At 32.3% G+C, this 14,087-nt stretch overlaps 1 protein-coding gene across 1 annotated transcript in view; it reads left to right on the plus strand.

Moving 5' to 3' along the window:
• XPO4 (exportin 4) overlaps nucleotides 1-14,087 on the plus strand; it is a 119,087-nt gene that overhangs the window by 85,464 nt on the left and 19,536 nt on the right. The window contains exons 11-15 of the mRNA XM_051986606.1: nucleotides 1,203-1,345; nucleotides 1,849-1,994; nucleotides 3,286-3,463; nucleotides 10,863-11,022; nucleotides 11,625-11,794. Coding sequence (XP_051842566.1) covers nucleotides 1,203-1,345; nucleotides 1,849-1,994; nucleotides 3,286-3,463; nucleotides 10,863-11,022; nucleotides 11,625-11,794 — 797 coding nt within the window. The remainder of the gene's footprint in view (nucleotides 1-1,202; nucleotides 1,346-1,848; nucleotides 1,995-3,285; nucleotides 3,464-10,862; nucleotides 11,023-11,624; nucleotides 11,795-14,087) is intronic.

The raw sequence follows: 14,087 nt of genomic DNA on the forward strand, positions 1-14,087 counted from the left end.
GTAATTAGTTTTCCAGGCTAGTTCAAATTGCACTTCTATAATAATGTAGCTAAACTGTAGAGCTGATCTTCCTGGTTTGCATTTTAGGGTCCTAAAGACTGGGGACTGGGGTGGAGAGAAGTATTTTAGTAATTGACCCTAAGTAAAATTTTCAAGTTGGCATTTTGTATTTCTATTCCTCTTTTTTTTTTTTTTTTTTGCAATCCTTTCCTCCCTCTCCTAATGCCGTAACTTATTCCTAAGACCCCCAAATGAAGTGCTTTACTGCCAACCTGCCTTTTGCCCTTTCTCCCCTTATCTCATTTCTTCCTCCAGTCAAAATTTATATTATTCTCTCACTACAAATGATCTCATTTATGTTTTAAAAGGAAAGCAACTTAATTAAATTTATTCAAAAACATCAAGGAACTTTGTCATTTATACTTAATTGCAAAAGGGAGCCTATGTGTTTTAAAAACTATTCTTATTACTTTAAATTTTTTCTAATTTTAGGCAATGTATTAATTAAATAAGATAAGTGAAAGTTTCTCTGAGGGTCAAGGATGGCCTACAACTAAAGCTGTAAAAATTCACTGATTCTTCATTTCTAAGGATTTTACAGGCTGGGGTTCTGAGTCTGTTTTTAGAATCCAATTCCTTGCTTCTCATTGCTGCTTAAATGTATACATTTCTTAACCTATTCCTCTCCTCTCCTCTCCCCTCCCTTTTTTTTTAACTTTCAGGTTTCTATGTTTTTTTGGAGTAATGATGAGAGAATGAGAGTGGAATGAGGGGAAGTAGTTTCACCCCATCCAGAAATAACAAGATAGCACTGTTAGCGTGTGTTTCTCCTTCTTTTCTCCATCCAGTAATCAATAATTTTTTTCCTATCTGTCAATTTGATATGAATATACCTCTACAAATACCTGTATCCATTGTTACATCTCTTATAATTCAGTATTCTCTCAATGATAGGTGTTAGATTGTTGGTAGTTTGGTACATTATGTAGGGAGGCACAAATTAACAGAATGTCAGCTACTGCCAACTTCCTTCTCTCCTCCATTCTTCACCAGCAACTAAATTAAGAAAGTTTTAATCATTGGATCCTAAGCAATCTCTTTAACTGATTTGGAACAGTGGAAATTATATGATGCAATCAGCATGTTTTATTATGTAATGTACCAGCTCTTTAATCTTCGTTTCTTTTAATTGTCTGTAATAGACCGCTAATGGTGTAGCCTCACGTGAGGAAGAAGAAATAAGTGAACTTCAGGAAGATGACCGAGACCAGTTTTCTGACCAACTAGCCAGTGTAGGAATGCTAGGAAGAATTGCTGCAGAACACTGTATACCTCTTCTTACAAGGTACAAACAGTCCAAAGAAATCCCATGGAGAAAATGTTCTATGTTCAAAATGCCCTGGAGAGTACTTAAAGTGTTTAAAGACTTTTAAACACCCCTACCCCGTATTCCAGCTCACTGGAACAAATGGACAGAAACATATTCATGGTTGCATACCTTGGCACATACATTTGGAGCACAGGCACTACAGGATAGATGGCAGAAAGTATGGAAAACATGGTACGAGAATGGTTTGACCCATATAAATAAACACTTGGAATATTCTATTTTCAAATGTCCATTGTGTACTATGAGTCTTTGTAAAAATTAAAAAATATATATACATATGTGTGTGTATGTATATATACATATATATATTCATTAAATGCTGTTATATGTAATAAAGCAAAATTATTATGACATAGTTAAAAATTGAAATTTATTTTACATATATTAATAGTTAATAGAGATTATATTGTAATAAATCCTTAATAACTGAATTTTCCAATGCTATTTATTATTTTCAGTTTATTAGAAGATAGAGTAACAAGACTCCATGGCCAGTTACAGAGACATCAACAACAGCTACTTGCCTCACCTGGTTCAGGTGCCATTGATAACAAAGTGCTTGATGATCTATATGAAGATATTCACTGGCTTATTTTAGTTACAGGTAGGGTGATGATTCTTTTAAAAATTGCCAACTGCTTAGTTTCAGGCATGATAGCAGCTTTAAAAAGTTGTTAAACTAAAATGCATTAGTTTCCAAAAATGTTGTGTGCTATAATAGAAAGAGCACTTACAGATGAGACCCAAGTTTGGATTTCAGCTCTTTCAATTACTAGCTGTTTGAACTGGGTAAAGTACTTAATCTTAGTTGCCTCATCTGTAAAATCAAGATGATAAATTCACTGCTTCCTCACAGGATTATTTTGAGAAGTCTATAAATTTTAAGAGTCTATAAATGTTTTGGTTCTATGTACTTTTTAAATAATATATGTAGTTAAATAGTCTCTTAGGACTTTGTTTAGGATTTAAAATTTTTCTTTTGTCTAAATGACATGAAATATTCACTTTTAAAAAGAAATAGTATTAAATATCATGGCAAAATATTGCCCTTTTTGTCAGTTGTAAAAAAAGGTGTGCAAAGCAATATGCTTGCTTTTGTTTCACTTAGTAGCAGCTAAATGAGGTAATGTCTACAGATATTACTGTTCCCATTTTATAGGTTAGGAAACTGCTTAGAGTCAATGCGAAATAACAAATTCAGTATTGGACTTGGAGTAGAGAAGCCCTGCATTCAAATTTTCTCTCTTAATTCTTGTTAGTCTTGTGAAATCAAGCCAGCAAATTTAAGCACCTATCATGTTCCAGATATTCTGCTAAGCACTTAGGCTACAAAGAAAGGCAAAAACAGACCCTGCTTTCAAGCAGCTCAGTCTTAAAAGGTGGGGGGTAGGGAGAAGTGGAGTACAACATGTCCTGTGACTATTGACATGTACTTCACTTTTCCAGAGCTTAGCAACTGTTTAAGAATTACTAAAGTCATAGAGGCATTGAAGTTTATATTTGTGGAGATAACATATTAATGATGTCAAGATAATTGACTCATTACTCTTGACATAGTAATAGACTACCTTTTCATATGACAGTTTTAAATAATGTTAATAGGAGAGTGGTCACATTTATATAATTCTCTATAAAGTATGTAGGTGAAATGATTTATTTCCCTTCAGGGGATTTTTTAATTTAAAAAGTTGTAAAATATTAGAAGAAGGGAAGAAACTTAAGTCTTTTCTGAGCTAGCTTTATGTGGTATAAAGGCATTAAATAAGTAAACCTGCAAATTTAAACAATTTCACTGTTCTTTCTAAAATGTTAATGAAAAGACAGATTCTAAAAGATAAATTCTGATGGCTAAAAACTGTGCATTCACCTTTTTCCCTCATTTTTTGAAACTAAAGGCTACCTCTTAGCTGATGATACTCAGGGAGAGACTCCGTTAATACCTCCAGAAGTAATGGAATATTCCATTAAGCAATCAACTGAAGTTGACATTAATACAACACTTCAGATCTTGGGATCTCCAGGAGAGAAGGCTTCTTCCATCCCAGGTTGCAACAGAACAGATTCTGTAATTAGGTAATGCTAAATATATGGCTAAATATAATTTCCACAATATTATAAGTAATAAGTTGTTCAGAAAGTGACTGCATAAGTACTTTTTATATTTAAATGATACAGGGAAAAATGTGAAGATTGCAAAGGCTTGGATTGGTAGAACATTCAGTTACAGAAAAAGAAAAAAGGGAATGAGAGTTATGAAATTACTATGAACTTAACATAGAATTGATTATAGAGCCTCTAGGGGAGGTATTATTTAATGCAAAACTGAAAATAATTTGAATTGGGAACTGAATGCAATGGAATTTTAAACATTAAATAATAATTTTAAATTGAGGCTAAAATATGGGTGTGTATATATGTGTATGCATATAGGTGTATATAAACATAATATTTTATGAAATCACAGAATCTGAGACTTGACAGTAACTTAGGGGTCAACCAGTTAATACAAAACCAAGCAGGAATCCTTTTTTATATTTTAACTTGAAAAGTATCTTCTAGGGGCCATTTGAAGATTCCTTAAATTACATAATTCATCTTATAAGCCTGCTTAACTTTTGGAAAACTCTTATTGTTAGTGGTGGCTAGGTGGAGAGTGTATAGAGTGCCAAACCTGCAGTCAGGAAGACTCATCTCTGATTTCAAATCTGAATTCAAACACTGGCTGTGTGACCTCTGGGCAAGTCACTTTATCCTGTTTGCCTGTTTCCTCATCTATAAAGTGAGTTGGAGAAGGAAATGGCAAACCACTCTGTATCTCTGCCAGGAAAACCCTAAATTGGATCATGAAGGGTCAGTCAAGACCCCAAAAATGATTCAACAGTACATATTTTTAAGAAGTTTTCTCTATAAATCTTCATATTCCATTTTTAACTTATTATTCTTAATTCTTTTCTCAAAGCCCAACAAAACCATTGGGGTATACAGTTTTTCGGATCCTTAAATATGTATGTCATGGCTCACTCACTCCACTCTCCATCCCTTAAATATTTTAAGCTAAACTTTCCTAGTACCTTAGACTAATTTTTATGTAGCGTGGTTTCTAGTCCACGTCATCCTCTTCTCATTCTTCTTGATACACTCTAGCTTAGCAGCATGCAGATGAGTACTTAATAGGATTTCTTTGAGATGCAGATTATCTCCATGTTCTCTTCTGTAGAATATCTACTTGACATCCCAGAATCTTTGGATTTGACCTTTTTAAATCTAAAGAATACCTGTGTAGCGTTCAATGTGTTTATTCATTAACACTAGCCCATGCCCTTTTCTGATCATACATCTCTATAGTGATGTGTCCCCACAATTCTTCTTTAACTGCTACTTTAAGTCTTTTACTTGATATAATCAGGATGCTATGAAAACATGGGTTTTACCATCTAGAGGGCCTTATCTAAGGCATGTCATGAAAGCATTCAAATACTTTTGACAAATAAGTCTCCCTGTTTCATGCCATCTCATTTTTAATAACTGGGGTTATTGAGTGGCATTATCTTCATGATTTTACTTATCATGAAATCTTGTATAATCTTAATGTATGTAGGAAAAAGCCTTTAAGCTATATTTGCTCTACTGAATTAAATGTTTTTGTGGTGTAGTAGATCAAGTACCAAGGTCTGAGAGAGCTGGAGAGATCTGGGTTCAAGTTCTATCTCAAATATCTACTAGCTGTATAACCCTAGTTCAGTTACCTAACTGCCCTTATCTTCAGTTTCCTCACCTGTAAAAAACAGAGATAATTACTGTGTACTTATCTGGCAGAGTTAGATGTGAGGATCAAATGAAAATGTAAAATGCTTTGCAAATCTTTGTCAGGATCAATGATTATGACAATGAAGATAATATAGAGCTCTTCCTGTTTTTCAGTATTGTCAGCTATACCATAAATTTCTTCTGTGTGAATTTGAACTGGTCTAGCCTCTCTTCCCAATTTCATCTTACTAAGTGCTATTTTGACTTCATATAGCTCATTGGGAATTGAGGGAAATGTGGGGGTCTTTCATAATGAAATCATTTAAGATCTGGGTTTCACTTATTTTAAAACAATTATTTAATAATTTATTTTTCTCTAATTACATGTAAAATTTATTTAATATTTGTTTTTAAAACTTTTGAGTTCCAAATTCTCTCCCTTCTTTCCCATTCCACTTCTCTTATTGAGAAGGCTAGCAATTTGTTATAGGTTGTATAAGTGCAATTATGCAAAACATATTTCCATATTAGTCATGCTGTAAAAGAAAACATAGACAAAAAAAAAGTTTTAAAAGTATGGTTTAACATAAGTGAGTGCAAGGGATAATGTTGTAAAAAATTACCCTGGCATGGATTCTGTCAATACAAAGTTATTATTAAATAAAATTAAATTAAAAAAAAAAGTATGGTTTAAGCTGTATTCAGAAACCATCAGTTTTTTCCTCTGGATATGGATAGTATTATTTGTCATAAATCCTTCAGAGTTGTCTTGGATATTACTGAGAATAGCTAAGTCATTCAAAGCTAATCATCTTAGAATATTTCTGTTACTTTGTAGTATATTTCACTTTCCATAAGCCATGGAAGACTTTTCATGAAAAGTCTTCCAGGTTCTGACAGCATCCTGCTCATCACTTCTTAGGTCACAATAGTATTCCATCATAATCACATACCACAATTTATTCAGCCATTCCCTAATTGATAGGCATCCCTTTAATTTCCAATTCTTTGTCCCCAGAAAAGAGCTGATATAAATATTTTTCTACATAGAGGTTCTTTATTTTATTTATTTTTTATTTTTTAATTCTCTTTTGGGATATTGATCTAGCAATGGTATTGCTGAGTTAAAGAATATGTTAGGTTTTATAGTCTGTTTCAAATTGCTATACAAAATGGTTAAATGAGTTCACAATTCCTCCAACAATGCATTAATATCTCATTTGTCCCATATCCCTCCAATATTTGCCCATTTCCCTTTTCCTGTGATAAACCAATCTAAGGTTTTAATCAATAGTTTTAATTTGCATTTCTCCATTTATTAGTGATTTGGAGCATTTTTTCATGTGACTGTAGATAGCTTTGATTACTTTATCTGAAAATTGTTCCTGTCTTTTGATCATTTATCAATTGTGAAATAGCTCTTATTTTTCCAAACTTTACTCAGAACTTTGTATATTTGAAAAGTGGGACCTTTATCAGAAACGCTTCAATTTTTTTTTTTTTGCATATTTATATTGCTTGTGGTCTCTTCTTTCTTAAAATATGATCATTCTCTTTGTGAGCAGGTTTCTTGGAGAGGTTTCTAGAGGCAGCCTTAGTTTCGGTTCAAAGTAATAATCACCTCAAACACAGCCAGGGATTTAAGTACAGTCTTTTATTATCTCTTGGTTCCGAGAGCTCTTGTTGCTAATCTTTTGCCTCTGCCAGCTTCTGCTCTAGCTCAACTCCAACTCCTGGCAATCTTCCGAACTGACTGACTGACTGAGGCTCTAAGAGCTTCTTATATATGATCTCTTAAAGGTGTGAACACAAAAGTTGACTCCTCCTCTGAGAGTGTGGGATTGTGGGTTTCTGACTTGTGAATTTCCCTAACTTGTGAACTTCAATGTGTGAGCTAATGTGTAAACTCTCAAAAGTGTGAGCTCTAATGTGTGAATTCTTAAAGGTGTAAACCCAAGCACACAAGCATTGCTTCCATCAGTTCCATTAAGTTATCTGGCCCATAACATCTCTTTGTAAGATCAGATCAATCATACTACCATACTAAATCAGATAATTATTGTCTCTGTCAATTCTAATGACTTAACACTTTGTAAGGATTCTAACAATTGCTAACTATAATTCCCTCCATTTTATCCCATTCCCCATTTATTTTATTTTCCCTTTTCTTTCTCCCTGTCCCCCTTCAAAAGTGTTTTGCTTCTGACTATCCCTTCCCTAATATGCTCTCTCTTCTTTTATCCCCTTCCCCAACTGAGTGTATATATTATTTCCTCTTTGAGCCAATTCTAATGAGAATATGGTTCACTCACTCTCCCTCACATCCCCCATCTTTCTCTGCACTATAAAAAGTTTTTTTCTCACTTTGTTTATGTGAGATAATTCACACCATTCTACCTTTCCCTTTCTCTTTCTCTTCTTAAATTTATTTTTTTGGATATTATTTCCTTATATATTCAACATCATAGCTATGCCCTCTGTCTATATATATATATATTCCTTCTGTCTTTACAATGAGAAAGTTCTTACAAGTTACAAGCATGATCTTCCAGTGTAAGGATGTAAACAGTTTAACCTTATTAATTCCTTTATGATTTTCCTTTCCTGATTACTCTTTTATGTTTCTCTTGAGTCTTATATTTGAAAATCAGATTTTCTATTCAGCTTTAGTCTTTTTATCAAGAATGCTTAAAAGTCCTCTATTTCATTGAATATCCATTTTTCCCCCTGAAGGAGTATACTCATTTTTGCTGGCTAAGTAATTCTTAATTAGTCTTTGGTCCTTTGCCCCTGCAATATCAAGCCTTCCGGCCCTTTAATATCGAAACTGCTAAATCTTGTGTTATCACTGTTGACTGGCTCCATGATACTTGAATTGTTTCTTTTTGACTACTTGCAATATTTTCTCCTTGACTTGGGAGCTTTGGAATTTGACTATAATATTCCTGGGAATTTTCATTTTGGTATCTCTTCGAGGAGGTAAAAAGTATATTCTTTGCATTAATATTTTACCCTCTGATTCTAGAATATCAGGGAAGTCTTACTTGATAATTTCTTGAAAGATGATGTCTAGGCTTTTTTTTTTTTAAAACCATAGCTTTTAGGTAGTCTGGTAATTCTTAAATTGTTTCTGCTAGGTCTGTTTTCCAGGTCAGTTGTTTTTCCATTGAGATATTTTTATATTGTCCTCCCCCCCCCCCCGACCCCCCTATTCTTTTTGGTTTTCGTTTTATTGTTTCTTAATTTCTAATAAAGTTACTAGCTTTCATTTTCTCAATTACAATTTTTAAGAAATTATTTTCTTCAGTGAGCTTTTAAGTACTTCTTTTTCTATTTGGTCAGACTCTTTAAGAAGTTTTTTTCTTTAGTGAATTTTTTCATCTGCACCTCTCTTTCTGTTTGACCAGTTGTACTTTTTTAGGCCACTTTCTCCTCGTTGACTTTTTGTACTTAACATTATCTTTTGAACTAGTTTGTTTTTTAAGGTGTCATTTTCTTCAGAATTTTTTTTTCTCCTTACCAAGCTGTTGAATTGTTTTCCTTGATTTTATTAGATCAGTTTCTTTTTTCTTCTACTTCTCTTACTTGATTTTCAAAATCCTTTTTTGAGTTTTTTCCTGGCCTGAGACCAATTAATATTTTTCTTGGAGATTTTATATATAAGAGCTTTGACTTTTATCTTTTTCTGAGTATTTGTTTTGATCTTCTTTGTTATCATAGTTACTTTCTATGATAAGAATTTTTTTTCTGTTGTTTGCTCTTTTTCTCAGACTATTACTTCATTTTTGGTTAAAATCGGATTTTTCTTCCAGAGTAGAGAGTGCACTGTCCCAAGTCTCAGAGATTTTGTGCAGAGATAATTCTAAGGACCTGTAACTTTTTAGGTCTTGCAAAATGGTATGATTTAAGGAGAGTTATATACTCCTGTCCTGGCTTGTGCTTTGGTCTGTGAGCATCCATAAGTACTCTTTTCTATCCTGGAACTGTGACCAGGGACTCTCCATTCCACTGTGGGCATAAGTTCTGATGTGCTATTCTTTCTTCTTGCCCTGGAACTGCTACCCAGGAGGATTACCCAGATCTAAGTGTACAGACAAAACAATGGAGTTTTGCCACTAGTGCCATCAGAGAAACTCCTATAATCTTCTTCTTAACTCTTGTTTAATTGCTTTATTGACTGTAGACTGAGAGCTCTGGAAGCAGCCTCTTGGTCTGCTGGGACCTGGTGTGTGTTGGCACAACCTGTCCTAGAATAGTAGTTACTCTTACCCAAGGTAACAGATCTTTCCTGTCTATTATCTATATTGTCTTTATCTGGAAAAATATTTCTTTCAGTCCTTTTGTGGGTTCTGCTTCTCCAGAAACTTATGGCGTTATTTAAGTGTTTGGAGGAGTTTTTTGGAGAGCTTAGGCAAATGGCTGCCTGTTCTCCACCATCATGGCTCCACCTCCTGAGTTTCACTTTTAACAAGGATGTTGCCATGGCATCAACAAGCTGGCACTGACCTTTAAATGTGGCATCCAGAATTAAACATAGTAAATAGTCCTAGTGTTACCTGACCAATTTAGAATGTAAAGGGATTATAACTTTGCTTGTGTCCTCTAGAAACTACTGTTCTTTTAAAAATTAAATCCCCACAGAGTATAGAAGGAAGGAATGGAATAATAAATAGTGAAGCTGGAAAGATAGGTTTGACCCAGGTTTTAAAGGACTTTAAAAACTGAACAGAGGCGTTTATTTTAGCTCTTGAGGCAAATCATGAAAGGCAGAAGTCTCAAAAAATTTGCTTTTTTATATTGAAAAAAATAGTTTTTGCCTAAGGAATAAGAAGCATATAGCAGGTTGAATGTGAAAGAAAGGAAACATAAATCTATCAGTGTCATAGCATGAGGCCTAGAATGGGTACTAAAATTAGAATCTATACAGAACAGGGTATATGTGAAAGTATTTTCACATTTTTCAATATAATATTCCTATAACTCACCACAATGCTATCTTCCAGAATGAAATGAGTCATATACTCGCTGGTCATTACATGTTTTTATGAAATCTTTTTACATAATTTCTTGCTAAAATCAATTCAAGCGTAACAAGTGTATATCTCTGCTTTATGTTTAAACTGATGGAATTTGCATAGTATAAGTAGCTTGTGTATAGAAAGAAGAATATGTCCTTTGTTGGAATAATTTTGTAGAAAATATAAAACAATGTAGAATTGGTGTAAATTCCCCAGCAAAAATCCTGTCCTTGATTTCACCAATATTCTAGTGTATCTGGAAGTAGAACTTATGATTTAGAAATGACAGAGATTGTACAATGAATAAAAAATGAAAATTCCTGGGTGTTTATGTTCACAGCTACAATATGATTTCAGTAATTATACAATTCAGTAATAATGTAATTCAGTGCTCAGTTCTGGGGTGATATTTTACTGAGGTATATGAATTAAGCATATCGTTTTCTCTATCACTTTATAATGATTCATTTATAATGATTTTTTTCTCTTATTTCCTGTTTTTCTCTTTTCTGTGGTTCTCTCTTCTGTCTCTCTTCTGCTGGTTAAAAACATATAGTAATATATCTGTTTATATCCCTGTTGACAAAGGACTGTAGTTTCAGCTTAGGCACAATTCAAAGTATTAAGAAAGGAAACAAAATTTGTTTTTCAAAAACAGTGTGAAATAGAAAGATATAAAATAAATAATTTCTACTTTTTGCCCACAGGTTATTGTCTGCCATACTAAGGGTTTCAGAAGTTGAATCTCGAGCAATAAGAGCAAATCTAACACATCTACTTAGTCCACAAATGGGAAAAGATATTGTTTGGTTTCTGAAACGATGGGCAAAAACCTATCTTTTGGTGGATGAAAAACTGTATGATCAGGTCAGAACACAAAATTGTATAATCTTGTTCAGATGTTTGTTGGTGATAATAAGCTGTAGAAACTATTTCTCCTTTGAAAAATTTTTCCCCTGTAAAATCATTTTAGGATACAAGGATTGAAACATGCTAAAGTTTAAATGAAGAAAAAACTAATTTTTCCAGTATCTAATAAATTTAAGAAATTGTTTTCCTTATTTTGCTTATATACAATTTTGGCAAATTTATTTTAACTAGAAATTAAATATGTAACAAATTATGTTTTCTTTTAATGTTTTAATGCTTGTACTTTCATTTTGGATACATCCTCTTTTAGCATGTACCCACAACTATGTATGTGTGTGTATGTAAAAGTAATAAATTTTAGGGAATATGATTTGGAAATGTGGCTGAGTGGGTGGCATGTGAAACATTCTTCTGACTTTTATTTGTCATTTGAATACCTCAAATTCAAATAAAACAAAATGACATTTTCGATTTGGCTCTTTTTTTAACCTGGTGATTTATTATTATTATTATTTAACAAATGTTCTGACTTAGCTTTTATTTTGTTTTTTGTTTGTTTGTTTTGTTTTGTTTTGTTTTTTGTTTTTGGCTTTCCTAAGATAAGTCTGCCATTCAATACAGCATTTGGAGCAGATACAGAAGGTTCTCAGTGGATTGTTGGCTACCTCTTAGAAAAAGTCATCAGTAACCTTGCAGTATGGAGTAGTGAGCAGGATCTTGCGAATGATACTGTACAATTACTGGTTACATTGGTGGAAAGAAGAGAAAGGTAAATATTGAACTGATTTAGGCTGATTTTCCCTTTCTCTCCCCCTTTTTTATCCCTTTTGTTTCTACTTTTCTTCACTTCCCTGTATTAATTTTAATGTCTAAAATAAATATGTCTCATTTTTTCATTAGTATGAAATATTCTTGGAAATCATAATTGTCAAAATTGAGTGGTATGTTTTCTGTCAAAGGAGTCAGCAATAAATAAATAATGCAAAAATAAATAAATATATGTGATAACAAATAATAAATAGATGTATAATTATAACCAGTATTAGGTTATAAAGCAAAGACATAACTAAAAAAAACTCTTTAATTATTTACAACAGTAAAAGTTATTATGCTTTTATAAAATTTTAGAACTTGGAAAGACACCAAAATCATGTAAAAATTTTTATTCTGCTGGTGGTAAAACTGGTAACCGGAGATTTTAATCTTAATTCATCCAAGTTCACACAGTGTTAGATCTGTAATCCATTAGGTACTCTGACTAATAAGATGGTAGCTAACTCTTATTATACTACTCAGCAACACTTAATCCAATTCTTTAAAGCAGGAGCAAATGTACTAGAGAAATTATAGAAGATCTTGTGTGTTATTAAAGAATATTCGATTATACCCCTACTATAATATTTATGTTATAAACAATAAACAATAAACATAAACATAAACAATTTTAACTGTGATAGTTATAGCGTAGCTTGGATTCAAACTCATTTCTTTTGACTCCAAATGTAATATTGCATATTTTACAGTATAAGAGCCTTTAAGTGTTTTGATTCCTTAGACTTTTAACTTCTTGAAAACAGCTTGATTCCTTGAAATTTTGAAGAGCTTTTGAGGAAGCATTTTGGTGAACTTTTTCTCACACACATAAGTAAATAAAAGCTGTTCAGGGAATTTTGAATTAAAAAACATTTACAGAATTACATGTGACCAACAAAGGCAGAAACATTCTTTTAATTAAAAATTGATCATTGCAGTATCTTATAGTCAATTAGTACTTAAAAGAAAATCTGGATTCTGGTGCTCACTGTTACTAACTTGTATGACCATAAATAAGTCCCTTAAATTTTCCTGAACCTTAGGATCTCTATCTGTAGTGAAGACAAAAGAATTAAAAGAAATCGTTTCTTCCTTCCAGCTATATAACTTTCTGACACTAATTCTAATAACTGTTTAGAGAATAGTTTCTTGAATCTATTTACCTTCTTTCTCCAAAAAATATTAAAAACAATTTGAGTTCAAATTCTCATTCTGTAGAAAAATAAGTTACAAATTAGCAGCCAGAATTGTCTACAGAGATGAGATAAAAATGTTTATGGATCAATTATATAAATTGTTTATAAATAAGTTTATAGTTTGCCATATATGGGAGTTGGGAGGAGGGGAAAATCTAAAACACAAGGCTATGGAAAATTATCCATGCATTTGTTTTGAAAATAAAAGACTTAAAAAAAATAAGTTTATAGCTTATTTCTACTCTCTCTCTATTCACTTAAATTGATGTAATGACTAAAAGTGAAGTATGCCTCACTTCAGTGAAGTGAAGTATGCTACATAAAAGAATAGATTCTACCTTTTTAGGTTTATTTGTTTATCTAGCATTGCAGTTAATTACTATACCTAACTCAGAAATCATGCATTCTAGCTAGTGGTGAGGCACTTTGCAATGGAAATTTCTCTATTATTCTTAAAGATGAAAGATTCTGATTCATTAGTGAGCATAGTAATCTTAATTTAGTTGAAATTGGATTGAAAGGTTTTTTTCCATTAATTATATCGCTTTTACAATTCAGAATGACTCATTTTTTTTATAATAGAAACCTTCTCATTTTAACATTGAATGAACTTTTTTTTTTAATCTGAAATCATTACATTGACAGATTTTCTGATTCTTGCCTAGTATTTTCTTTGTTTTACAATTTGTGAAAGCAGGACCAAGCTTTAAAACATCCTATAGTTGAAAGAAGCTAGACGTGAAATTGAGTAGCTTAAAGTCATATTCCAGATTCAACATTTATATTAGTTCTATAACCAAAGGAAAAAATGCCTAATCTTTCTGTACCTCCATTTCCTCATTTATAAAAGGAGTATAATAAAATGTGTAGCATTTATATAACTAGGTTGCAGGGAAAGCACTTATAAACATGAAAATATTTAATAAATATGAGGTGACATTCTTCTTTTAAATTCAATTTTTTCTTGATGAATTTAATTCTACAAGTTGCCAAACTAGTTATGGTACTGGATCTGCAATTAGGACACTAATTTGGTCTAAAACAATTGCCGGC

The sequence above is a fragment of the Antechinus flavipes genome, chromosome 3 (assembly GCF_016432865.1).
Source record: "Antechinus flavipes isolate AdamAnt ecotype Samford, QLD, Australia chromosome 3, AdamAnt_v2, whole genome shotgun sequence".
NCBI classification, from domain to species: Eukaryota; Metazoa; Chordata; class Mammalia; order Dasyuromorphia; family Dasyuridae; genus Antechinus; species Antechinus flavipes.